Source organism: Sparus aurata, chromosome 19, assembly GCF_900880675.1.
Source record: "Sparus aurata chromosome 19, fSpaAur1.1, whole genome shotgun sequence".
NCBI lineage: Eukaryota > Metazoa > Chordata > Actinopteri > Spariformes > Sparidae > Sparus > Sparus aurata.
In genome coordinates, this window is record NC_044205.1 from 6,084,725 (window position 1) to 6,111,905 (window position 27,181).

At 42.0% G+C, this 27,181-nt stretch overlaps 1 protein-coding gene across 15 annotated transcripts in view; it reads left to right on the forward strand.

The window, feature by feature from the left end:
- Positions 1-27,181, forward strand: part of svila (supervillin a) — a 111,601-nt gene that overhangs the window by 45,425 nt on the left and 38,995 nt on the right. For 14 of the 15 annotated variants that reach the window (XM_030398404.1, XM_030398392.1, XM_030398394.1 and 11 more), the window contains 2 exons: positions 24,414-24,477; positions 25,758-25,849. In XM_030398404.1, coding sequence (XP_030254264.1) covers positions 24,414-24,477; positions 25,758-25,849 — 156 coding nt within the window. Of the gene's footprint in view, positions 1-15,794; positions 16,495-24,413; positions 24,478-25,757; positions 25,850-27,181 lie in introns of those variants that run through there. The other variant, XM_030398402.1, reaches the window with a different exon arrangement.

Genomic DNA, 27,181 nt, shown 5'->3' on the forward strand with positions numbered 1-27,181 from the left:
GATTAGTCCTGGTGGTCTCACGTGGTAGGTCTTAAGTGCATGTTTACTCCTTCCTGACAGCTTTCCCTTTATTTTAAACCCACCAGCCCCAGTTCAAAATCTATTTAGTGGTGATTTATGATGAAGCACTAATAGCACATAGGGCTTTCAGCTGTGGTCTGACTGTTGGCTTTGACTGCAGACTTGAGCTTTGGTAGGGCCACAAATGATAACGCATCTTACAACGTTAAACAACGTTTTTTTAATTTGACACAGAGGAAGACAAACGCGGCTTCTCAGTTCTAGCCAACAACCATCGATTCTGCCGACGGAAATCATGGCAACTGTCACAGGAGTTTTTTTGTGGCTATCAAACTAATGAAGCTATTGTTTACAGGATTTGCATGAAAATACTGTCTCCAGCTGAATTTGTGATTGTTTCAAGCTGACTTGTTTCTCTACATGGATCCTTTAGATTGGAAGCTAGTAGTAGAGTTGCTAGTCCTATGAGTATAATAATAGAAAAATGTAAGGTAAGATTCTTATTTCCCTCTGAGTAAACCTTTTTGGTTGTTAAGCTCCCATACATACCTGCTTTTAACATAAGAAGAGAAAAGACTTTTAGAGTATGGGCCAAAGAGTGGGCCAGCTCTTCTAATGTTATCCTAAACTCTAATTGCATCTAGGACCGATTTACAGACTGATACTCTACAAAACTTGATATTTCAATGAGGGGCGGTGCCTTACCGTGTCACATTGAGCGTTGCCTGAGGGGCGTTCTTGTCGGCTTGCGTTGGGTGTCTCATCACTTGTAACATCAAACAGAGATGGTTAAATTACAGGCCCATGGTCTTTTCTAAAACCTAACAAAGTATTTGTATTACCTAAACCTAACCTCTAAATTTTGCTGAAAATGTGAAACATTCCTTTGAATATACATGTAAACAATAAATTCACAAAATGTAATGGTAAAAAAAGAAGCCATAAAACAAAACTCAACTTCCACAAACTCTGCTCACCAACACAAAAGTAATCTGGCTTTTCCACTTGGCCAATGCAAGATTACAGTAACAGTAGTATTGAGTACTTTTGTACTTTATCTTCTAAAGACCTGCCTTTGAAAAAAAACGTAAGTCTTACAAGGCAGGATATCACCTTCCATGCACATAGGTAAGGTTAAGTACACAAATTACTGGAAAACAATATTCACTTTGAGTTCATCAAAGCATGCACTGCTACTTTCTACAAACACCCCACCCCCCACTACTCATCCCAATGCTGATGGAAAGGTGAAGTTTTGCAGTCCAAAGAAAATTTCACCTGGCTTTTCATCATCATGGGGCAGAGTACGTAATGAATACATTTTTGGAGGAACTGTTTCTTTGAATGATCAATTTGCGGAAAATCTGTTACCTATGCCATTGATATTTAGTGGTTGAAACGTAGCAGACCTGCACCACGGAGATCCTAGTTCACTGAGTTCCCAGCTCTTATTCAGGAAAAAGGTGTATCCTGCCAGACACCGAACAGTGCAGCTACATTTGGTTTAGTTCACTAATGGCAGCCTCTGCTCAGCTGGCTCACCTCACACTGTGTTGACTCTGAAGGGAAATGAGACACACAAGCTTTCCACCACTGTCTCTCCATCCCCTTGAGCATTCCCTTTCACCAGGATGACAGTTCTTGGGAAGGTGTCTGTTGCACTCGGGGATGGAAACAAATTCCCTGGCAAGTGGGATCGATGAAGAATTCTGGTGCTGTAGCTCTCTCTCCTGACCAGATGTGCTGTGTGTATCACACTGAAGCACACATGCATGTGTTTATTTAACAGCTGAAGACTCCAAGTGTGCACTGACTCGGGTATATATTTCTTTCCCTAGGGCTCTGTTTCAATCCGGTAGTGTAGACGTGTTTCAGGATATCAAGGTGCGTCACATGCCACAAGGGTAACATCATCATTGAGCAACAGATGGTGCTATATTGGTTCATGTAATAACAAATTAATCATGACTGTGATTATGGGTTTGGACAGTCTGTAGTACAATCACAGTTTTTAGTCTCTTATTCAGCAGCAGGAAAAGGAAAAGTCTTAAAGAATGAAAAACGTTTCTGACCTTGTATTCTCAAGTCTTTTGGTCTGTTTTTGTTGTTTGGTGTCTTTTTTTATTCCCATAAAGAATTAGCCAGAGATCGACAATGTGACTGTGATGAGGTTTAATAGAAGAAAGTAAATAGCTTTAGCAAATGTCAGGTTTAATGTCAGCACTGTGGAATCGTAGAGCCCCTTTCTAACTCTTTATGGAGCTTTGAAGGTATTGTAGGAAAATCATCATAGCATTAAACATCAGATTTGCAGCCTGAACACAGAAATATCTGTGAGTGGAATGTTCCTTGTACATGTCCTTCTGTAAAGCTCCCTACTTAAGACCTCTTATTGGTTTTATTTTGGGGAAAGCCATGCTGAGGTGTGTGTGTTTCTGTGTCTGGGTGTTAATACACTGTACAATGGCTATAGAAGGTCAGTGTAGTCTTGGTGTATCTATTTGCACCCGTAAAGTTTCAAAGACTTAAGGCACTTATGAAAGGAAGTCGATAACGAGGTTTGCAGCTCTTGTCCAGGATTGTGTCTTGAAGTTTAAAGTCTGTTATAACTGACCTTAGTGGCCCTTTGGGGCACAGGGTGCTACTAAAGGTACACAGGCATGATGACTTTTATGCTATCTAGAGAACTGTATTAACACTCAACTTTAACAGTATAAGAGGACAGATTTTGCTCACGGTTTGTTCTGATTGAAAGTCTGTTTTTAATGTAGCTACAAGTTTCTAATATATCTAGATTTGTTGTATCAAATAACATTTTTTGAAGTTACTTTTGAAAAAATAATATGTAATATAGTACAACACATTCAGATATTTCATTTACTTGGAAATGTTCCAGAAGGGAAATGTTGAGAAGTTGAATTGAAATCAAAACCTGGGTTGTATTTCACCTTTACACCTGTAATTTGTTTCATTTGATCGGGACCAATGGGGAGTGTAGAACACCCTCTCAATTACTTTCATCTGTATCTCTACCACTGCGTTGGTATTCAATCAATTGCTCACTTTTCAATGAGGAACAACCAAAGTACATGGAGTAGAACACAAGCTCAACACACATTTGTGTTAACCACAAGACCAAAATGAACATTTCAACTGCTGTAACTACTTGAATATCAACAGTTGCCTCAGCATTTTTCAATTGAAGCCTAATATATTCCCCCTCGTGGACGAAAATAGAAACATCCATCTCAGACAATGTGTGACTACCCATGTACTTCTGTGTGTGTACTTCTATACATTCGTATGGATGTTAAGAGATGCATCCAAAACATAACAATATGTTTTTATGGCTACAACATGATTTTGCATAACTATACAGAAGGTCACTTTCTTGACAGTTTTCTAGTGCTTGCTCTTCAATTCATGCCAGCATCACATGTCTGTTATCACACAATCCTGCTGTGCCCCCAAACAGCACTCTGTCTCTGTTGGAACCAAATTAAGATACATCTTCAGGTCGTCTTGTTGCAGTTTGTTTTGGATAAAGTGTTCACAAAATGAAACTGTCCCCAACAGACAAACACACCAGAGTTCTTGAATTTGAAAAAAAAGTATGTCCAGTGATGCTGTTTACCTATTACATTTGACGGCCTGGCTCTACTCGGTTTGACTCAACGCACCATTTGCATTTCCAACACAACTGGGCTGCCTGCTTGAAGGTCTGTCTTGACGCAATGATGCTCTTGTCCCAATCCCAGTTCTATCAAAGAATCACCACCACCAATGTGCTTCTGCTAATTCAGTTACAAACATAATTTAATTTACTATAACTTCTTCACAATAAAGGCCCCCTATTATTTAGTAATTTAAAAACTTTAACATGAAGCGGCATCACCGGAAATGTGTTTTTAGCAGCAGTAACTAAACGTGATGGCGATTATGTAATTATGTGATTTAGAGCGAAAAAAGTAACTTTGTCATTTTTCAGGATATTTGGTGGGTCAGGATCTCAATCACTACACATTATAATCATATGGATGCTGTTACAAACTGTCAGCAGGTACATGTTTAGATAGGAGGACACCGGGGAAACGACTTGAAAAAAAGACACAGACATCATCATCATGACGTGTACCACCACGCCTCTTTAGGAGCCGCAGCGCTGATTTTCTGTGTGAATTACACAGCAGTTTGTCTTTAAGACGAGAACTGTCAAACTGCCACAACGGCGATAATGCGGCGTCTCTGTGTGAAAAGGGCTACTGACTCTAATGAGTTGAGCATTTATTTTAGGGGGAGAATGTGCTTATTATCGGTTGGTCACAGTCACAAGACATCACGTAGCCTGCCTGGAGGCGGGGTGGTTGTGGCTTGGCCCTACTTTGGAGCAGGTCCTTCGGTGGTGCGACTCGGCTCAACTCAGTGCAGTAAAGCTGGTGATGGTAAATCAAATCTGCACAGCTCGGTTTGACTCACCAAAAACAGAATAAGTGGATTCAATGCTTCAAGGCCTCAAATTCAGTTTTGACGTTTCATGTTCATATTATACATAAACCCTAGCAGGAACTCCATATGCAAATCCACATATTTTAAGAACATTTTGTTTCTCAACACAACATTTTTACTCTTTGAAGGTTGAAAGACAAGTAAAAGAATCTGTTTGCTTCATACTGAAATCACATCATGCCTATTACAGACATCAGACAACTTTTAGCCTCAGTTTTCCTCCCTCTAACTCCCTTTATGTGTATATATGAATATCTTTATGTTTCATTCTCTACCCCCTCAGCTGAATTTATGGCCATGGTGCAGTGGCTCAGACTCTGTTATGTGTCTGCAGAGACGGCATGGCCATGTGCACTGGATCCCTCTGCTGTTCTCTCAATAGACAAGACGGATATCTTTCATAGGGGATGTCATATATCTGGACTTTAGTTCTAAGATGGCTGTGAAAGAGCCCAGAGCAGGAGACAAACCCTGCTAATGCTTATTTCTTTACATCTTTCTGAGCATTGTCTCCTCTGAAAGATCTTCAGACCGTAAAGGTGACGCAGCCATTAAGCATTTCTCTCGTAGCAGACCCGTCAAGATGCCTCTGCGCACTAGAGGTCATATTAAGTGCAAACATGGACCGTCTGGAAGTGTTTATCTAGTAATGACCCACTGACTGGCTCCACATGTGAGCTTGTCCAGGCTGAAATAGCATCCACTCTGAACGTGTGCCTGACTGAACATCTTGGGGGATGATTAGTGGAGAGGTGTGGCTCTGTTATTATGATATGAAACATATCCTGCCTTGCTCTTGGTGCCACTTAATTAAAAGAGCCTGAAGTGCCTTTCTTGTTGTGTTTTCCATGTGGACATTGTTAGAATGACTAAAATGTATTTAACAGATGAATATTTTAACAGATTTGGCTGCTTTGTACAAGCTAACACTTCAACTACTTTCTACTTGCACATGACTGGACAGTTGTTCAGTGCTCATATCACGAGCTAAACAGTAATTCCGGGTAGGGAACCCACCGAAGACTAGAGAGAGGGTGAGTTAATTTTTTTGTTTTGGTAGGGGTTGAGGTGTAATTTCGAAACATCCAGTCATCCGGTGCTCACTAGATGTCGCTTTAAGTTGTAGTCTTGTGCACTGCGAGTTCAGTGTTGTAACAGGTTGATCTGTATTGGATTAGACTTTGGGCTGCTGTGATTTAATGGGTTTTACCCATATTCGTTAGTCTAAAACTTTGATTCTCCTGTTAAGTGTTGTGGTGTAGTTAAAAGGCCTTTTTGAGAAAGCTGTGGTCATTTTGGGGGATTTAATGGCCACTTGTTAGTATTTTGTATTCTAGTTGCAGCCATTCGAGTTTGTTTGTTTGTTCGTTGACTGTCACCATGACATCGGTGGCTGAGGTTTTTATTGAAAATCCGTCGGTGGAGGCATTACATAGCCTCACGAAGGATCAACTGTTAGAGGTGGCAACTGCGTTTGACATTGAGCTTAGTAGCTCGGACAAATGGTTAAAACGCACAGTTAAGTCAATAATGCTTCCTTTTCTTGTTGAAAAGGGTAAGTTGCCACCTGTAGATATGAAAGAAGCTATCCGGCTGAAAGAGCTTTCTATCAGAGAGAAGGAACTTGATAACGAAAGAGAGAGGTTGCGTTTAAAGGGTGATGAAAATCAGTTTGAGTTGAGACGTCTAGAGAAGATAATCTTGATTTAGCTCAATCTGGCTCGTTTGACATAACGAAGAACATCCGTCTCGTACCAACATTTGTTGAGAAGGATGTAGAAAAGTATTTTCCGCATTTTGAGAGGGTGGCATTGACTCTTAAGTGGCCTAGAGATGTATGGCCACTGTTGTTTCAGTCTGTTTTAACTGGCCATGCTCAGGAAGTGCAGACTACAACAAAGTTAAGGCATCTATTCTCCGCTGCTGTGTGCTTGTTCCAGAGGCCACCGGCAGCACTTTAGGTGCCAGTAGAAAACTGAGCGTTAAACCTATATGGAGTTTGCACGCAAGAAAGAAGCGCTTTTTGATCACTGGTGCAAAGGAGGTGAATAGTCAGGCGAAGATGCGTGAATTAATGTTGGTAGAAGAGTTTAAGAATTGTATACCTATGGCTGTGTCGACCTATCTTAATGAACGTCAGGTTAACACCTTGCATAAAGCTGCAGTCTTGGCAGATGAGTTTGCCTTGACCCATTGCGTTTTTTTAAAGATGGGCACAAGTATGACTCTTCCCAGTCTAGTCATACAGAGAAGTCAAGTAATTCTTCCAGTAATTCTGAGCTATCTGTTATAACTGTAAAAATCCCGGGCATATAGTGGCAGAATGTGCCATGTTGAAGAAGAAACAGGCTGCTAAGGCCGTGGGTTTGATTAAAGCGACTCCACAACCATCGTCCGTTGTTGCATTTCCTAATGACTCCAAGTCTGGGTACAAGCCTTTTCTCAGCAACGGTTTCGTGGCCTTGCCTGGTAGTGAACATCTTTTCCCAGTGCACATTTTGCGTGATACTGGCGCTGCGTTGACCTTGCTGTTGGAAGGGGTTCTACCGGTGTCTGAAGAGTCAAAGACCGGCACCAGTGTTCTTGTTCGTGGCTTTGAGATGGGCTGAACTGTGAGTTACTGGTAGCATTGCTGTTGGTATCCGCAAATCTCTGCCAATTCCAGATGTAACTTTTATTCTTGGGAACAGCATTGGAGGAGGAAATGTGTGGAAAAATAATGCTGAAGTGTTGTCTCATGTTGCTGTTTCAGACAAGCCTTTATTCCATCAGTGCGGACAGCAACACCCTGATGTTTTCCCTGCCTGCGAGGTTACGCGTGCTGTGGCAACGCATTCCAGCTTTCTTGTTGCCCATGATGATTTTAAGACACCTAAGTCCCCCAGTGCTTCTTGTGCTGGGTCTGAGAGATTGAGTAAAGTGAGTAGCGAGACTATGCACCTGTCTCCTGAGAAGCTAATTGATGCTCAGAAAGTTGATGTGTTCCTTGCCTCATTGTTTCAGCTTGCCTCATCCTCCAGCCCATATCAACCTGAAAAGCCAGGGTGCGCTGGAGCGTTATCACCAAACGCTGAAGAGCATGTTGTGTGCATATTGCTTGGGGTCTGGTAAAGCTTGGGTAGATGCTGTTCCCTGGTTACTGTTTGCTTGTCGAGAGGTGACACCAGAGTCACTTGGGTTTAGTCCCGCTGATTTTGTTTTTGCACACGCTCCGTGAGGTCCTTTGGCCATCTTAAAGGATCAGTTTTTAAGTCATTCTCCTGCAAAGGACATCCTAAGTTATGTTTCAGATTTCCGTTCTCGTCTGCACCGGGCTCATGACCTGGCTCGAGAGAATCTAAAGCGAGCCCAAGGTAGAATGAAGGCGTGGTATGACCGTAAGGCTGTTGTCCGCCACTTTAAAGTGAGTGATCAAGTTCTTGTGCTTCTTCCCATTGTTGGATCGACTTTGCAAGCTCGATATACTGGTCCAGTCCTTTGTGCTTTGAGATAAAGCACAAAGTTTCTGATCGCGATTACGTGATTGCCACTCCCGACCGGTGCCAGCAGAGGCGTCTGTGTCATGTTATCATCCTGAAGCCGTATTTTGAACGAGGCTCAACTTCTGACTGTTAGGACTTATTTGAGAGTAGCCTGTCTCGCGCTGTATTTGAGGGGCGTCTTAACAACACAGAGATGCTCTCTGTTTTAGTAGATCACCTTCCTCACCTTTCCGTCTCTGAGAGGGCTGATATCCTGAAAGTGGTTCACCAATTTCTCGAACTTTTTGGTGATGTGCCACGACAGACTCAGGTTATCGACCATGACATTGATGTTGGGGATTCAGTCCCAATTAAACAACACCCATGCCGCGTCAATCTGGTGAAACGGGCCGTGTTAAAGAAAGAAGTTGAGTACAATCTGTTGAATAACATTGCTGAGCCCAGCATGAGTGCATGGAGTTCGCCATGTATTCTTGTTGGGAAGTCTGATGGTACGCTAGGTTTGTGCACTGATTACAGGCGTGTTGATGCATTAACTAAACCTGACTGTTATCCATTGCCTAGGCTGGATGATTGCATTGACCGTGTGGGATCAGCTGTTTACGTGAGCAAGTTTGACTTGCTAAAAGGCTACTGGCAGATACCACTTACGAGTAGGGCTAAGGAGATCTCCGCATTTGTTACGCCCGATGACTTTCTTTCCTATCGTGTCATGGCCTTTGGAATGCGAAATGCTCCCGCGACATTTCAGCGGTTAATTAATACCGTACTGTCAGGTATGCCAGGTTGTGATGCCTACTTAGACGATGTGGTTCTTTGGAGTGTGTCATGGCCAATGCATATTGATCAAATTCGCCAGCTGTTTCAACGTCTTTCCTCTGCCAACCTTACCATCAATTTGGCAAAGTGCGAATTTGGTAAAGCGACAGTTACATACTTAGCCGAGTCATGGGAGGGGGTCAGGTGCGTCCACTTGATGCAATTTGCAATTTTCCTGCCCCTGCTGATCGCAAAGAGCTCCGGAGATTCTAAGGTATGGTGGGCTACTATTGTGGATTTTGTGAAAACTTTTCCTCTGTAGTGGCACCACCGACAGACTTGCTAAGCCCAAAAGTAACGCATCAGTGGACTGAGCAGTGCCAAAAAGATTTTGAAAACATCAAGGCACTGTTGATTTCTGCCCCTGTGTTGGCTGCACCAGAGTTCACAAAACCTTTTTCCCTGGCGGTTGACGCTAGTAATCAGGGTGCGGGCGCTGTTCTTATGCAAGATGCTGCATGAAATGTCCATCACCCCTTCTGCTACTTCTCTAAGAAGTTTAACAATCACCAGCGGCGGTGTTCCATCATCGAAAAGGAGACGCTTGCCCTTAAAATCGTTGTGTACAGTGATCATGACCCTCTGAAATTTCTGTGCCGCATGAGAAACGCTAACCAGCGTCTGATGCGGTGGAGCTTGATCTCGCAGCCCTTTAACATTGAGATCAAGCATGTGCGCGGTACTGATAACATCATTGCAGATGCTCTGTCAAGGGTACCTTAGTCCCTGTTCTCATTTCTATGGTTAGAATTAACTGTATGACATGGTGTTTTGTTTTTTTGTAAGAGTGTTAGCATTAGACTGTGTGAGTTCGATGTGCATGTTTTGAGTATGAATGCATGTGTGTTTGAGCTGTTGTGTCTGGTTGACTGTGTTTGGGTGTGTGTGTGTGCGTTTCACTTTTTACAGCATTGCTGTATTTCTTGTTTTTCTTTGTAAAATTGTGCTCCACACACCCCGACAATGGATGTGTGGGCTAAATGTACTGTTTTGTTGTATATAATGATGCAGACTATAGTCCCCATTTTGGTGCGGAGGTGTTATGTCCTCTTCCATCTCTGGGTGGTGTAGTTCTCCCTGTTTGTGTTTTCTTTTGGCTGCTCTAGTTCTCTGCCTATCCCTAATGTGTTTCAGGTGTGAATCTCAATCATGGGGTGGAGCCACTACCTATAAGAGCAGGTCTTCCTGCAGTGTTCGGGCTCTCTCTCATCCCAGGGGTGCCTCCACGCAAACTGTTGGCCTGCCGTTTTCCTGCTTTTGATTTCACATTCTTCATTTCCTTTAAATTCCCTGTTTTATATTATTTTGTAAATAAATACCCCTAGACACGTGCTCCTTGTGACTTTGGTCATTGTTGTGTTGCAGTTAGGGTACCTGGTTGTAACACTGACACTTAAACTACTTCCACTTCTTAGTCTTTAAAAGTTTGTTCAACTACTTCCATGGCCTATAAATTAAATTGTCCGCAGGGCTTATACGTAAAGCAAACATTTAAAATGCCTCTCAGGGATTCCACTTCAACTGCTTTCAGTGCTTTCATGTTAACTGACATTTCCTTTGTATTCAGAGCTTAAGCAGCAACTGGAAAATCGTAAAGTTGCATCTTTGAAACACTTTCTCTGAAGGCTCACAGCTTTCAGCTCTCACTCTTTAACTCAGCCACCTTAAACTATAAATATAAAATATATTGAGCCTTGATTTTGTGTAGTAAAGTCTATGTACAATCTTGAAATTTATGCCAGTGTTTGACATTTATTGAACTGTTTTGTATCCTATTAATAATTGCCGTGCATGTATCATCTGTGATTTCGGCACCCAGCTCTTCTACCCAAGCCTTCCTAAATTTAGCATCGGACAATACAGAATGGGCCTGCAGGGATGAATATAGAATTGAGATGGATCCCTTGTGGTTCAAATCATGGCGAACAATGCTGTCTGCTACAGTATGTGCAGGTATCGTTTCATAGCATGGTAAGTGGGTCCTTATCTAGCTTCTTATTTGGAGGTATCTAAAAATATGTGATGATGATATGTTGTGGGACTGTTGCAGTTGTTGGAAGGATGCAAGTTTCCCCTCGCTGTACAAATCTCCAATTTTGACAATGTTCTTACCCTTCCAGATAGAGTAGGATAGTCATTTTAATTTCTAGCTACTCTGATACTGCAGCCAATGCTTTATATTAAGATTGTTGTATTTAATGTATCAACTATCATATTCCAATAATAAGTAAAATGCTGAATAACAGCTCTGATAATCAGCCAGGCAAACAATTAGTCAACCTATGGTAGAAAGTACATGTAATTTTATGTATACTTTATATTGACTTGTACTTCATACTTTTGCAGTACATTAATTGCCAGACAGTAACTTATTGTTTAAGCTCATGCAATATCAGATACTTTTTCTATTGATATGGGTGACTTTCATTTTTTCCAAAGTAAAATTTTAACACTGTATCTTTTACTCAGGTATTACTTTGGGTACTTTTTACAACACGGTATGTTATGTACAGTGTTGGGCAAGTTACTTTTAAAACGTAATTAGTTATAGTTACTAGTTACTTCTCCCAAAAAGTAACTGAGTTAGTAACGGAATTACTCCACTATAAAAGTAATTAGTTACCAGGAAAAGTAACTATTGTGCTACTTTTATTACTTCCCCCTTTTGAGCTCGGCAGTCATTTTAGCGTACTCGGCAGTCATTACATATTTAGAAAATGTCTTTCTGCATGGCGGACCGCTCCTGCTCTCCCCGATATTTTGCCAATGAGTGCTCTGAAGGAGTCTGAGTCAGCTGTTGATAACGGGAGCAAGTTCTCAACAACATACCTGTCTATCATTGTATTCAGTTCAGTCTGTGTCACAAGTTTTTGTGAAGCTGTTAGTGGAGCTTACATTAGCCACACCTGGCCTGCGATCATCATCAACAGCGTCAGCAACGGAGTTTTTGGCCAGTGTTAGTTTTGTAGAAGCGTGTGCCACTGAGAGATGCTTCATTAGATCAGAGTTGCTTACAACGGACGTGTACAAAGGAGATTAAAGTAGCGTCTGTACCTCCACTTTGAAAATGTTAACTTTCCCTCCGGACTCGCCATTGCTGCAGCTCACCTCTGCTAGTTTGTGTGTGCGAGGCTGCTGTGTGCGTGTGTGGCTCGTGTGTAAACCGAACACTGCCTCTGATTGGCTTAAGAACTCTCACTCAACGTTAGAGAGCCAATCATCATCACTTATGTGATTATCTCGCCCCTCCCTCCTCCCTCACCGGAGGAAAAAAAAACCGCTCTGAAGCTTCGGTGGCTGAGAGCCGACTCGGATGACAACAGCTTCAATGATCAGCTTCAGTTTGTAACACGCCACATTTAATAGTCGGTAACGGTAACAGTGTTGTAACGATGGAAATAGTAATTAGTTAGATTACCCGTTACTGAAAAAAAGTAACGCCGTTAGTAACGCCGTTTATTCTAACGCCGTTATTCCCAACACTGGTTATGTATCACTAAACAGTATTTATTGAACAAAAGCTTCTGGCTAACTCTAAACGCCTGTGTTTTGGCCTGAAGTGTCACCACAAAAGCCTTTCGACATTAGCACAAATTATGGTTAGTAGTCAGCTTTAATCCAAACATAATGGTACTGTAACATCGCCAATTTTCTTTCTTCCAAACCTGTATGGATCCCAGCATAGTTTCCTGGAATGCTCTCCTTAAAGGCTATAGATTTGCTGGGACATATGCATTTCACCACAGTTTTGTAGTGGGGTTGCAGTGATGGCTTCAGTTTTCATTCTCATTGACCTTTGATCCAGTTTCTGGTCGCTGTGCAGTCATTCTTCTAACCATTTAAAGGCTAGTTTATGGTCAATGTGTAAGCATTTAAAGAAGCAACCTTAAATCAGTTGCTGCAGAGCTTCAAAACAAAGTAGATGGCCCCCTGGGGGGAAGGCTTGACTCTGTCTAAGATTTATTAGATTAAAGGATTAGATAGTTAAGTTTTTATTTTCATAATCAATTTCAGGGCGCACACTGTGTAAACATTCATATGATTTTCCTGGGTGTGTTCGAAGTGCGGCTTCCCATTTGAGATGTGTAGCAAAAGTTATGCCTCTTAATGCAGCACTGCACATGCTTGCATTCCTCATTCCTGCTGCAGCATACAAAATAATTATCACTCATTATGTGGTCTGAATGCCTAATAATTACCATGTCTTTAAGTTTTTTGTTTTTTTTTTGCTTTTACACATGCTTTTTGTTTATATGCATGCTACTCTTCTCTGTGGCTTCTACTCCTCTCTGAATAAATCCTACAATCCTCGACAAAGATTAAAGAACAAGAGCAGTGTTACCTCATTGCAGCGACCTGTAGAGTCTTGCCCATCCTTGGCAGCAAAGACTCATCATTGCTAATAACCGGTTAGAAATCGTCGGTGGTTTTGTAGGTCTGATGTCATCCCTGTAGCGGATGAGTCAAAGAAACAAACATTACATACAAGTCAGACAGCCAGATGTGAGACGGCAGGGGGTAGGCACAGAGGTGATGATGACTGCTTGGATAGTGAGACATGTTGTGGTTGGCATTAACTTTACCAGTGATTGTATTTGATGCCATTAAAGGTGCTTCATAGAGTGTTTTGGCATTATTATATTCGCTCACTGAGAGATATTGCTTTTGCTTTAACAGTAGTTGAGATGCTCAAAAATAGTCCAAATTCAACTCCGCATTCTTAGGGAAATGGTGGTGGCTTGAATGCACATAATTAAAAAAAACCCAAATGAGAGTATATATGTGGCATAATAACTGGAATGACTGTATGTCAACAACAAACTGAAGTAACAAAGAAGATAATTTTTGTTGAGTGTTTACAAGGCCAACATCAGAACATTGTGAACAGAACAGTGCTCAAACCACCCAGTAAGACCTTCATAATCACGTCGCAAATTATCTTTAAGTTTAGCAGTTTCATTTTGTCATTCCTGCCTAAGGTTATGCAAGATGATAAGTGAATTCACATAAAGGAAAAAAATGTATTTCTGTGTTCCAGAACGGACATCGTAAATGTGTTGAGTTGCGTGCAGGTAGATCTTCCCAAATCTGCCCTGGTGTGGATTAGGAGGTATGTGATGTATACTTCTGTCTATGTGCTCATCTCATAGAAGGATCCAAGCATGCCACCTTGGAAGTTTTCACACCTCAGTCAGTCAGCCTGACTCTTGACACACCTGATGGTGAGGCTAGACAGATTTACGTGATATGACAAATGTACTGATGTGATAAGCCTGTTCTGTGTTGGTGGTTCTGATGTGGTTCATCAACTTGGCTTACATTTAAAAGAAATTTAAGAAGAAGTGCACTGAGAACTGAAAAGCACAGCATATGGAATAGCATTCTCAGATTTCTTCTAAGGGTAGAATTGTTGTCCATGCAAGCCTGAAGCTCGTCTCTATGCTTCCCATTCATTGTCTATGTGGGCAACCACGCAATGCATTCTATTTGTGCTGCGTTGCAATTCAAGAGGCTGGGTATCGATGCCCCCTCTTCATTTGTGTGAAGTTAAGGACAAGGCCTCTGATGCAGATCAGGGGGCTTTAGCACCACCTGCCACCTCTGGAGAATACTGAAAACTATTGAAACCATTGTCAAATTAAAATAAAGACGGAATCAGCAACTGGCTGATTTCTTGCCTTAGATTTCTTCAGAATCATATATCAGTGATCAATTTTTTATATCAGAGAAAGTTTCCAAATTAGCCACTATGTAGGTCCGGTTTGAAATCTTGAACACCTGATGAGGGGCGTTCATCCAGTGAGGTACAGCTAAGGAGTCTTTGCAAGGTTGTGGCCTGTATTTGTCAATTGTCCAGTGTAGACACACTGTTGCATGAAACATGCATGTAGCCTGTTGTACTCACATAGATCATTGAGGATGCCATGCACTGAGATGCATCACAATGCATCAAGAATCGTTCTGCATTTGAATCGTTGACAGCTGAATCCAGATTGAAGTGTGAGGGCAGTGAAGATTCAAACCTGTACAGTCCACCAGTGTGTACGAGCACGTTATGTAGTATTGTAAGGTCACTCTGGATGCCAGTTGTGTCAGTTTGGCCCGGCCTTGTCATTAGCATACTCGTGTGGACCATGTTTCTGCTCTTATTACTTTTCTTGCCATTCTCTAGCCACTAAACTGAAAAACTGACATTTGCGATTGTTTCCATCCACTAGATCTGCTTTATGTTGAAGCCGGGGTGTTTAGCACTGACAGATCTTGCTCTTTGTGCAGCATGAAGATAAGATACAGCTCACTGTTTTCCCAACAGTCGCAGGCTCTGTGCCAGCCTCCCTGCAATGCCTCCTCAGTACAACGATAAGCATGTCATCGTCACATTGATGCATAGGCGAGGTGCACTTACGTCTGTGCGATTGCTTTTGTCTAGTTCTTGACATTCTCTCAGAGCATGATCAGGCTATGAAATGGGTTTATAGGTATCACGCCTCACAGGAATATCACTCTATGTGTGCTGTGGGACAAAAACGCTCTTGATGAGTGTGTTAAAAGGAGAACTGTAGGGGCAGTCGATAAATCCTCAAATTTTTCTTCCCCTCCTGCCTCTTCTCAGCTGTTCTAGGAAGGACCAAACTGTGAAACATAATGTTACCCTTAATCTCAAGTGGACATAGAACTCCAATTCTGTCTGTGTCATCATTGTACACATGCTCTCTCTGTCTTTCTCTTCCTGACTGTTTTTCACTATCGCTCTCTCTCTCTCTCTCTCTCTCCTTCTCTCTCTCTCTCTCTCTCTCTCTCTCTCTCTCTCTCTCTCTCTCTCTCTCTCTCTCTCTCTCTCTCTCTCTCTCTCTCTCTCTCTCTCTCTCTCTCTCTCTCGTCCCCGCTGAGAGATGACTGGAATTTCTCATCTGGCTGAGAGGGTCATTTTAACTTTCCCTACCTTCCCTGCTCACTTCATTTCTACTTCCATCCACCCTGTCTGTGCACTCTCTCTCTCTCCCCTCCCTTTCTGATGCTATGCACAGGTTTCTTTGGCATCCTGCTCATGTGCGTGAGCCAAGGGAAGGCAGCACTCTCCCGGGACACTCTTAACTATTTCTCCCTCCCCTCTGTGCCTCATTCTGTCCGGTAGCATGCAAGACACCTCTTTCGATCTGTAGTAGGGATGGGGCCTAATTTGCTTGCCTTAGCTAATGAGCTTAGCCTGTGTTGAGCAGCTTTCAGCCCTGCAGGTTGTTTGTAGTGGGCACTGGTTAGCACTTAGCGGTTAGCGAGAGGAACCAGAGCAGAGTGTATCTGAAAAGGAGCAGAGCTGCAGCCACAGCTTCACCACTCCTCTGTTTGCCTGCCAGGACCACCTCTACTTGTCCCGGCACTGCGGCTGGGATCTCTCTCTCTCTCTCTCTCTCTCTACGCTCTCCCCTCCCTCTATCCCACCCTCCTCTGCCTCTCTTTAACACTACCTGACTCCTCTCTCTGTCTGTCCTGGAGCACTGACAAATAGTTAGGTTTTTGGAGCTGCATCACCTCTGAGGCAGCTGCTCTGTCTTTCAGTCTCTTCTGCTTCTTTTCTGTGCAACCCTCTCCACTGACTTTGTTGCCAAAATGTACCGGAACCCGTGGATCTCGAATTACCTGACTCACGTCAAGTTTTGCAGCCAAGGTAAGAGCAGCGACCTGGGGCTCTGCAGCAGCACGTAGAGCTGAGATTGAAGAGAGCGCTGGGACAGGTTACTCTGGTTGTGGAGCTGGGAATCTGAGCTCTTAGAAGTTGGCAGGCGAGAAACTGCAGACTCCCTTCCTCTCTGCCTCTCACTGTGCTGCTTTCTAACCAGCTGTCCTTGCACTGCAGCTGTAGCCACCAAGGACACTACGTAGCAGAGACGAGGGACCCTTTACACTGCAGGGGGGCTGATTTAGAGAATATGCTATTTCTAGGCTCCACTGCTACATAAACTAATTTAGGCAAGTGAAGTTGCATATAAGGATGTAGGCTGAGCTATATTCATACATGTTGGCCCACTGCTGCGTATTTGTGCATTTTGCCAGGATAACAAACAACACTGAATTTTCAAAATTTTACATCAATCTTAATCTGCTCTTATCACTTTATAAGATAAATTGTCTCAATTCCAAATAATTCAAACTTTCAATTAAGTTTCAACCAGCCTGTCGACTTAAAGTTTTGGACCTTGTCCACAATCAAGGCCACAGTAAATCTGCGCAGTTGTTTTGCATTGAGTTGTACTTTAGCAACCTTTCAAATGTTGAGGTGTTGACCATTATTAAACCATTTTGACAGCGCAAGTTAGAGTCCACAATGCAGGAAGTTATTGTTGCTTATTAGCTGCATTGCACCATTGTCTTTAATTTAACCTCCCTTATTGGAATATGAACTGCTCCACAAAAGAGACATGTTTTTGACGGAAATGGGAGAAAATATACTGGAAAAATGTGTCTGTTGAATAAATTGTGCAAGTGAATTCTCTCGTTAGCCAACAAGTAGTCGGCAGGAGGTTTTCTCCCTTGTCTGTAACTTTATTGAATGAAATGACACAGACCAAAATGTCAGGGAGAGATAATTGCTCAGATTACACATATTCAAGCTTTGAAAGCGATTGTAATTGTCTCTTACCAGCATATTTCTGAATTGCTGGTTTGCAGAGCACCAACTACTGCAGCATGGTGAGTAGTCACTGTGTCACCAGTCTTCTAGAACCACAAAGTTCCTAAAGCTGTGCGGGTAAATATCCCTCTACCCCTTTTGGTGTGAGCTGGCCTTAATACAGAAGTCCTGACATTCTGTGATTAATCAGAACAAATGAGTCCGCATGAGAGAAGAAATATTAGGAGTGTCATGACTCTCCAAAATTAATTTCAATTTTATTTTTGGTCAAAACTGGATTTGTTAAGCTCCACAAATCATTGATTTTATGCCAGAGTTCAACAAAAAATACCACGCTTGAGTGACTCAACAGTAGACAACAAAAGGAATTAAGTTGTTGGAAAGTTTCTCAAAGTTTCTTCATTCGTCTTTGTGCACACGCTAAATGTTTGGAGGTGCAGCAGCAGACCACCTGTAGGCTCACTGTGCCATCTTGAAGCAGGGGTTTTGTTTCCTAGAGCGCACAAGTACACAAGGGTGGAGAGAAAAAATACTGGGAGAACCTCTGATCCTGCTTTTAATTTAGCTGATTTCAGTCAATTTTTGATTTAGAATAATGCCACATTTAAAGACGCTACAGTGCTGTGTTGTAAGGTGTCTGCTGATGTTGCATACCTTTTGGGGTGATATTTGGAGCATGTTAAGACGCTTAAAACACAGTGTAAAGTTCTGACCCTATGCTGTTAGCTGTCAGTGCTAACTCTCCGTTCAAGGAGCTCTGTTAGGGGTGGACCAAAAGTGTTCGCGTTTTCGTTACTGGCTAGTCAAGGGTAGCTTGAGCGATAACGCTGCATGTTGAAATCGACCGAAGTTCTCCTTTAAGACACAAAACACCCAGAGTGCTAACCAAAGAGGCATCAGGGGCTGAGCATATGTCCAAACTGAGAACTGAGATCGAGGATTAACTTCAATTCATGGGATTACAACAAGCCCAAAAGGAAATGTGTCACTCTGACAGTCAGCATTACATCACTGTGTGTGTGTGTGTGTGTGTGTGTGTGTGTGTGTGTGTTGCCCACCTACTCTGCCTTGCCTGCTGGGGGACTCAAGTTAAAACTAAAGCCACACTCAGAGCGGCTTAAAAAAAAGGCATTACAAAACAGATGGAGAATCAGAAATTAGGTGAGACGATGGCTACAAACAGTAGACTTACATGACAATAAGCCAATTATGTCTTTAACACGAATAACAATGAGAATACAAGCAGCGACGTCTCAAATTCAATTATGGGGAAGAAACAGAGGGGAGAGGACAGCTACAATGAAATAATGAATCCCTCAAACTTCAAGACACATACACCCCCCTTCCTCCATAAACAAGTCTCACTGTTTCTGTAAACTATGGGCCACCGAGAGGCTAGATCTCAATACTCACTCACTCACTCAGGAAATGTTACAGCAAAAGGTGGGAATAAAAAGCACCCCGAGATGCAGACATAGACCTGTGGCCAGTCAGCGGTGCAGAATCACCCATAGGACACACACAAAGGTTGTGTGTAACGGGGCTAGATTATATTATCTATGAATGTCCCTTAAAGGAGAACTTCGGTCGATTTCAACATGCAGCTTTATCGCTCAAGCTACCCTTGACTAGCCAGTAACGAAAACGCGAACACTTTTGGTCCCCCCCTAACAGGGCTCCTTGAACGGAGAGTTAGCATTGACAGCTAACAGCATGGGGTCAGAACTTTACACTGTGTTTTAAGCGTCTTAACATGCTCCAAATCTCTCCCTAAAAGGTATGCAGCATGAGCAGACACCTAAGAACACAGCACTGTAGCGTTATGACTCACAATGAATAAAAAAGTGGTTAAAACAGTGTGTTTGTGCAAGCAGCTACATACCGTTTGTTGACATCCGTGTCGTAGACCAAACTAGTCGATCCGTCGAGCGTGCGCTTACTCCCTCACTGGCAGCGACGGAAACTTGAATTTTGCAGACAGAAACGTATTCCAGCATTTTCGTTTTTCTGTTCATAACGTACATGTTCATGTTACAGCCTGTCATGAGCCATTAGCCTTACAATAGCCTGTTATGAGTTTATTCGCTCTGCACCGAGAGCTAGCTTGTCTGCTCATGCTAATGGTTCTTACAGAGAGCAGAGCAGAGAGTCCGTGTTGATCGAAGCAGCGCTAGTTACTGAAAATGGTACAAGTTTGTGCAATGCCCAATTGTGGCAATAGAATGAAGAAATATAAGAATATAAGCTTCCACTGTTTGCCTCTCTATGACCCCAAAACATCACCGTTGTGGCTGGTCGTCCTTCAAATAGACGTGCAAACTCCGTTTGAACTCTGTGCAGTGGGGTGACACACTGTGCGCTATCCTGGGACACAGCAGGCTGTATGATGTCCCACTCCTTACAGCATAGGCTTTCCTCTTCTGTATCCATTTGGACACCACATCCACAAGAGCACCACCAGGTCGCCGATGTCCTTGGCCGTGAAGCCGCCTCTGCCTGTTCTGCTCTCTGCGCCTCTCTCTCCGCTCTCTCGTTCTCTAGTGCTAGTAACTCCTCATCTGTATACTCCGATACGAACAAATTTGGACTACCGTTGAATTCAAAAGGTTCGTCGTCGATGTCTTCCACTTCGACATCAGACAAGCTCTCTATCGTGACTATTTAGGAAACGGCTTCGATCATCACGGACTCTCTGCTCTGCTCCTTGTAAGAACCATTAGCATGAGCAAGCAAGCTAGCTCTCGGTGCAGAGCGAATAGACTCATAACAGGCTATTGTAAGGCTAATGGCTCATGGCAGGCTGTAACATGATGATGTACGTTATGAACAGAAAAACGAAAATGCAAGAATACGTTTCTGTCTGCAAAATTCAAGTTTCCGTCGCTGCCAGTGAGGGAGTAAGCGCACGCTCGACGGATCGACTAGTTTGGTCTACGACACAGATGTCAACAAACGGTATGTAGCTGCTTGCACAAACACACTGTTTTAACCACTTTTTTATTCATTGTGAGTCATAACGCTACAGTGCTGTGTTGTAAGGTGTCTGCTGATGTTGCATACCTTTTGGGGTGATATTTGGAGCATGTTAAGACTCTTAAAACACAGTGTAAAGTTCTGACCCCATGCTGTTAGCTGTCAATGCTAACTCTCCGTTCAAGGAGCTCTGTAAGAGGTGCACCAAAAGTGTTCGCGTTTTCGGTACTGGCTAGTCAAGGGTAGCTTGAGCGATAAAGCTGCATGTTGAAATCGACCGAAGTTCTCCTTTAACACATAAAGTAAATATTACAGTTTGATTGACATCCATTCCATTCATCTTGTGGATGGCCCCCTCATGTATTTGTAATATGATCTAACTGTAAGTTATGACCTCAGATTCAGGTTAAAATTGGATTTGTCAGAGCAGAGCACCCTTTGCCTCTTCCATTGAGCTCTACCTTGGTAGTTAACTGGCTAGCTATGGCTACGTTGTTATTGCTGATTTGCACATAACAGTCCTACATTTTGACAAATTTCAATGTTGCATGTCCCCTTTTAATGGCATATGACATCTGGGATTTAACTCAGGTCCAGCAGCGAAGATGGTGCCCTTGGTACCACTCGGTAGCTAACCAGCTAGGTAGCTAAATTTACATTGTTATGCTGATTTGTGCATGACAGTCCTCAATTTTGCTGTATTTCAATGTTGCATTCCCTCTTTTGATAGCATACAACACCCAAAATGGTACTTAAGTTTGGCAGGAACTTGCTGAGTTGTACTTGGTACCATTATTCTAATATCAATGCAAACTGGCAGGGGACTATAGATGTTTTATTTGGAAGCTTTTCTATCTCCATCAAATGAATGGCAAATGAACACATGATAAATCAGCATAGGTTAAGATGGCATATTGGAAATACCCGCTTGCGTTTGTTTACATAAATGTCATCAACGACTGCTGATGACATATGAGGGTCTTGAAAGGTTGTCCCGTTTCACAGGGGGCAATTTCAACCACTACCCTCTGTAACTTTGTTCTGTTCTGAGGGGCAAGGGGGAGCTTAACCATGAGGGTTAGGGGTAAAAATTTGAATTGGGTTGAGCCATAGTTATTTTGTGTATAGACAGCGTTATACTGTCTTTGTGCTTCACACCTTTGATACCTTCACATAAAAGACTTCCCTCACTTCAGAGCCTGAATGACATGCCACTGAATCATGAAATAATTTCATCCTCATGTTTTATCAGTGTCGAGTCGCTTTTACAGCCTCGTCAACACACACAGGGCACGGTGCTGAGGAATTCCTGGCACAGTCCCTCCCGGCTATAGCAGCTATAGTGTTTCTGTAGATTACAGCAAGCATCAAAGGCTCTGCCACATCTGTGAACATTGTGGAGGTTTTTATGCCTATGTCTGGAATGACGAATGTATTGAAGCACTTGGGCTTTTCTAGGGGGTCACCCCTGATGGCCCACTTGCCACTACAAATAGGCTTTGTGAGGTGTAAAAGGAATACAGGTCTGGGTTGTGGAGAACTCTATACGTTGGACCTGACAAAAGCTTTAGACAGCTGCCCCTGAGGGACAGATGATTGTCCTATTTTCACACTAGCAGCTAATTAACCTTTACGGTTACATCTGGTTTTGTTTTACATTTCTGCTCAAAAGGAAATTCTGGTATTTGTCAAATGGTGTTAAAGTTTTGACCTTTATGACTATTAGTCATGATAACATTTTGCTTGCCACCTGCATTGTAGAGATGTGGGAAACACAGGCTCTGGTATAAACATTGATGCAAGGAGCCTTCCGAAGCTCTCCCTGTACAGTGTTTCCCCTAGGTTTTTTTGTAGGCAGGGTGGTATCCGCGGGATGGGGGGGCAGAACATTCCTGAATTAAAAAATAAAATAAAATTTCATATATATAGATATAGATATAGATGGATGGATGGATGGATGGATGGATGGATATATAGATGGAATGTAACTATATATATATATAGATGGAATGTAACTATATATATATATATAGATATAGATATAGAGATAGATAGATAGATAGATAGATAGATGGAATGTAACTAAGTACAGTTACTCAAGTACTGTACTTAAATTACAAATTTGGAGGCACATATTTTATATTTTATTTCACTCATGCATTTGATAACTAGTTACTTTGCAGATTTCTTGCTGCATCAGAGCCAAAGCAGCACATTTGTCAAATAATTGTATCTGCAATCAGATCCATGAGTTTATACTGTGTTCATTTGCCTGAATTGTTAAGATATTCAGCTCAAGCCAAAAATATTTCAAATTGCAAGACAAAAATGTTAATAACCTATCCTATATTTGAAGAAAACACCCACAGTCTGGTCACTTGCTGCTGTCTGGCATTCAAAACCGTTTTTGTTGTCGCACATACATGTAGGTGTAAGTGGCAGAATCAGCTACAGTTCTTCAATTCCTACAGACAAGACTTCACTCGGATTCATTTAGATTTTTAAGCCCTGTGAACACATTGCTACAGTGGCTATTAGAGATCACTGAATAATAATATGTTACTGTTTCAGTTAGTACTGTAAAGAATATCTGTCCACAGGATTTATCCAACCGTTGTCTTAAATTTTGAAACTTTCGATCCAATCTTTGGGTCACTGTCAAAAGAAAACATGTACGGCTCAGATTACCAGGATTATCATTCATGGCTTGCAAGGAATGAGCGGTGTTTTCACCCAGCCATATATTTTAGCCAGCTGAAACAATACACGATCATCCCCAAACATATCCAGACACACCGCCCTCTCCAAATAAGCCTCCTTTCTTCTCCATTGATGTTTTGCTTAAGTGGGGGGGGATTAAAGCATCAACCAAAACATCCATAATAAGGATTTACAGATCTGCAATGCGTGGTTAGGGGTAGGCGGCCTCGGGGGAGAGGTTAGGGGTTTGGGTGGAGCAGTGGGGGAGTTGGGGGCGTCCTGAGGCCCTGAGGCCCTGAGGTGAACTTGCAGAGGACGGAAATGGGACCACATGTTTGTCCCGAAATTGCATAGCTCTGAGGTCCAAGGGCAGCCAAAACTGCACGTTTGAGGTTTTGAGTCAATAAGTGAAGCAGACATTCCTTAAAGGGATGATCCACAGAACTCACATTCCTCATGAGATTGTTTGTGATGCTAATGATTAATACCCAATAATGCCCTTTTTCTCGCTAATGAGGCAGAATTTCTCTGGAGGCAGGTGTTTATGTCACATTTTGCTGTTGATTACTGACTTTGGCCATTGTCCTAATGGACACCAGATTTTACTATGTTAGATTGTTAACTCTTAATTGAGTTTAATCACATAGCTTGGTAATAGTGGGTTTGTAAGCTTTTGGGAATTTGACAGAATGTTTTTTCTGTCTCTTCACACTGTCCCCTATCTGTATTCATGAGGGTGCTGCCTAGCGACAATAATGCGTTTGGCATTGTTCCAGCTGCACTGCACTGCAACCTTGACATGTGATCAGACTTTACAGCGCCAGTCTCAGTGACACATGCAGTCACTCCTCCATCAAACCCTTTAAGACATGACCTCATACACAGCACATAGACTGATAGTTAGGAGGGAGACAGTCACTGTCTCTGGATGTATATGCTCTGATGATTTGTGTGTTGCTGTTTCTGGGAATGGGCAGGGGGGTGGGGTTTTCAGGGGTGCTAGCGACCTGGCCAGCCTAAACTACACAAATCACTTGTTATTTAATGTGATTCAGTCTGGCAGGCAGATTATTGTTTTCTACACCATTTGTTTTTCGTCAGTGGAAGTCCACTTAATTAATGTGAGTCTGTGCCAAGGATCTGCACAAAGACTGGCTGCTTCACCTGCCTCACTGCGCTGTGTCTGTTCATTAAAAGCTAAAACTGAAGGTTCTGCTGTTGGAAATTGGGTGAGTGAACATTGTGACATGACTAAATGTTACACTTTCTTCTTCTGTTCACAGGACTTGGGAGTGAGACCCCCATTAAACTAAGTAATCCACGATTGCTACAGAAGAGAGCTTTGAGGTAAGAAATGCTAAAAAATTTTCATCAAGTTGTTTTCTTTTCTAAGACCTAGTGGGTAAGAGCTTGTCCTTTCAGAGATGCATATGAACATATGGCTATTGTTAGTGCTCACTGCTGTTGAGCTAGCATGTTAGTGTCAGGAAATCTTCCATTCTTGTGTAACTACTTTGCTACGCAGAACCAAAGATAGGCCCAAACAAACATAAGAGTCTCAGAAAGCAAACAGTCTACAACAATAAAGAAATAGAGAGAGAGAGAGAGAGAGAGAGAGAGAGAGAGAGAGAGAGAGAGAGAGAGAATAAATATGACAATAAAGCTTTGATTGATTGAAGATGAAAGGAACTGAAATGGAAACGTGTCTGTTCATTAGACATGTCATTTTTGCAGAGAATCAGGTAAAGCTCAGGGGCTTGGACATGGCCTGAGTCCAAGCTCAGTTAGAAACTAGAAGATAAGCTTACTTTCCTGCTTAGCAGTGTAAAACCTCCCTGCTGCAGCATCAGTGAGATTGTTCAGCTAACATGTTGTTGGTCGGACATCAAATACAGTACAGTAGCTGCTTGACATGTTTGCCTCCATAAAGAAAGTTCTTTGTACAGCAGCAGCCAAACTGTTTGGGTGTGGCTTTGACTAGAAAACGTACTGCATGTTGAATTAAATGTTGGAGGATTGTCAAGAAAATAGATGCTGCTCTAATAAAAAAACAAAAACAAAAAAAAACAAAGATCTTCTATGAACACACTATACAAATACATATATTGTGTTCACACCACTCTGTGGTTGCTGGAATGGGAAGAACTAAGAAATCAATTTTTTTCCCAATTATTGACTGTTTCCTCATGAATAATCTCTTGGCAGTTTCTCTCTACACTGTATTGTAACTGTGGTTTTGAATCAAATCCATAAATGATTTCAGAATTGTCTGTTTATAAGTGTGAGGCAGAGGGTGTGACACTGATAAAACTTTAGATAATTTCTAGATAAATATTTGGGAATTCAAGGCTTGATGGTAATGTACAGGTTGACGACCAAATGCATTGTGAGATGATTATTCACTTGTTTTTGTAGCTTTATCCAAAATCCACTGGCTGATTGATGAGATTCTTGAACATCGCTCAAATGTATGCTGCTTCCAGCAACGTGTTTTCAATGATGTGGAAAACAATTTGATCAAATTGAGATTGATTTAATGAGCCCTGTCCACTGCACTATAAACAATCCTGTTTCCCACAGCTCAGCACTGTTTCAGTAACAGTTGGTATTTTGCCTCGTCCCCTTAGCTTCCAGAAAGAATTCTCCTTCGACGAAAAAGACGACCCAGCCAAAAGCACCAAGGACATAGATGTTAGTCTCTTGGCAAATCTTCCCAAAGGTGAGTAAGGGTTTTTCTTTTTCTTTCTGTCTGCTTGCGAAAGGCTTTCACAATGTCAACCATCCCAGGGTTTTTGAAAGTCACTGTTGTGCAACACCAGCCTCCTTGCCAGATGGCTTCATGTCAAGGTTCGTCTGAAACCATTTTTTTTCTTTATTTTTTTTCTTTCTTTATTTAAATTAAGTGTAGTGCAGCTCTGATATTGGTTGTTGCTGCCCTATTTTCTTAACAAGTAGCAATCAGTCCAACATGCAGGTCCAATAAAGAGATCTTGTCCTGTAGAGCTTTGTTGGTTTTGATGTATAGTTTGCTGAGCCACTGAATGGACAGGTTGTCTCTCATTGCCAGTGTCCACTATTTCTTTTGATGTGGACAAAAGTTTAGAATGTTAACACATGTATGTTTGATTCAGACGTTCCAGGGCTCAGCAGTCAGTAGGGAAACTTCTTTAGTTTTTATCTCGACAAAATAGTGATTCTAGTAGCTGGTTCCATTTTTGATGTGGTTCCCTTTTGGTATAAAACCTTGATTTGCTAAATTCAGACCAGTCTTTTATCAAACGTCTCATCTCTTCTTGCTTCCATGCTCTTCTATATTTTTTTTATTAGCAAAGACAAATGTACAAAACAACAACAAACTATTTTTGGCTGCTGCTGGCCAACACAAACATTTCCAGACTAGCCTTTGCTCATTACGATTGTCCTGTACTTACTGTCCTTTGTTGTACTGTTGTTATGTGCGGTGTCCTTGAGGGCTTTGAAAGGCGCCTTCAAATAAAATGCATTATTATTATTATTATTATTGTTATTATTACCGTTACTAACCATAACTAAGTTATCCACAGACCACGACTTAAAATGTTGCTATTGTGTAGTTAAAACGCACTCTGGAAACAGGTGCAAATAGTTTGTGAGCCTAATTAAACATTTCTAGCTAGTTGCTAACTTTATTTGCCTTTTGGTGCTGGGCAGTTAGTTTGCAATGGGTTTTTCTAGAGCCTTTTCACGGAAAACCACTGCCTACTCCTACCATATTTAGAGCACTAAAAGTGAACCAAACAGTCAGGTTGTGAGCTGGAAAATCAATGAATAAAAAGACACTACACAACTTTGTAGAGTTGATACCAGAGTTAATTGATAATTCTTTCTGGGTTCATCAGTACAAGCAACCTGACAAACAAACTTTTGTCAAATGATTTGAATCTGAATATTGGAATATTAGAACCGGTATTGAAACCAATTAAACAGAATTTGGAAGCAGGTTAACTACTGGATTCAGGAACGACATGCTGCTCTAGATGCTACGCTCACCTCAACCCTGTATATAATTGAC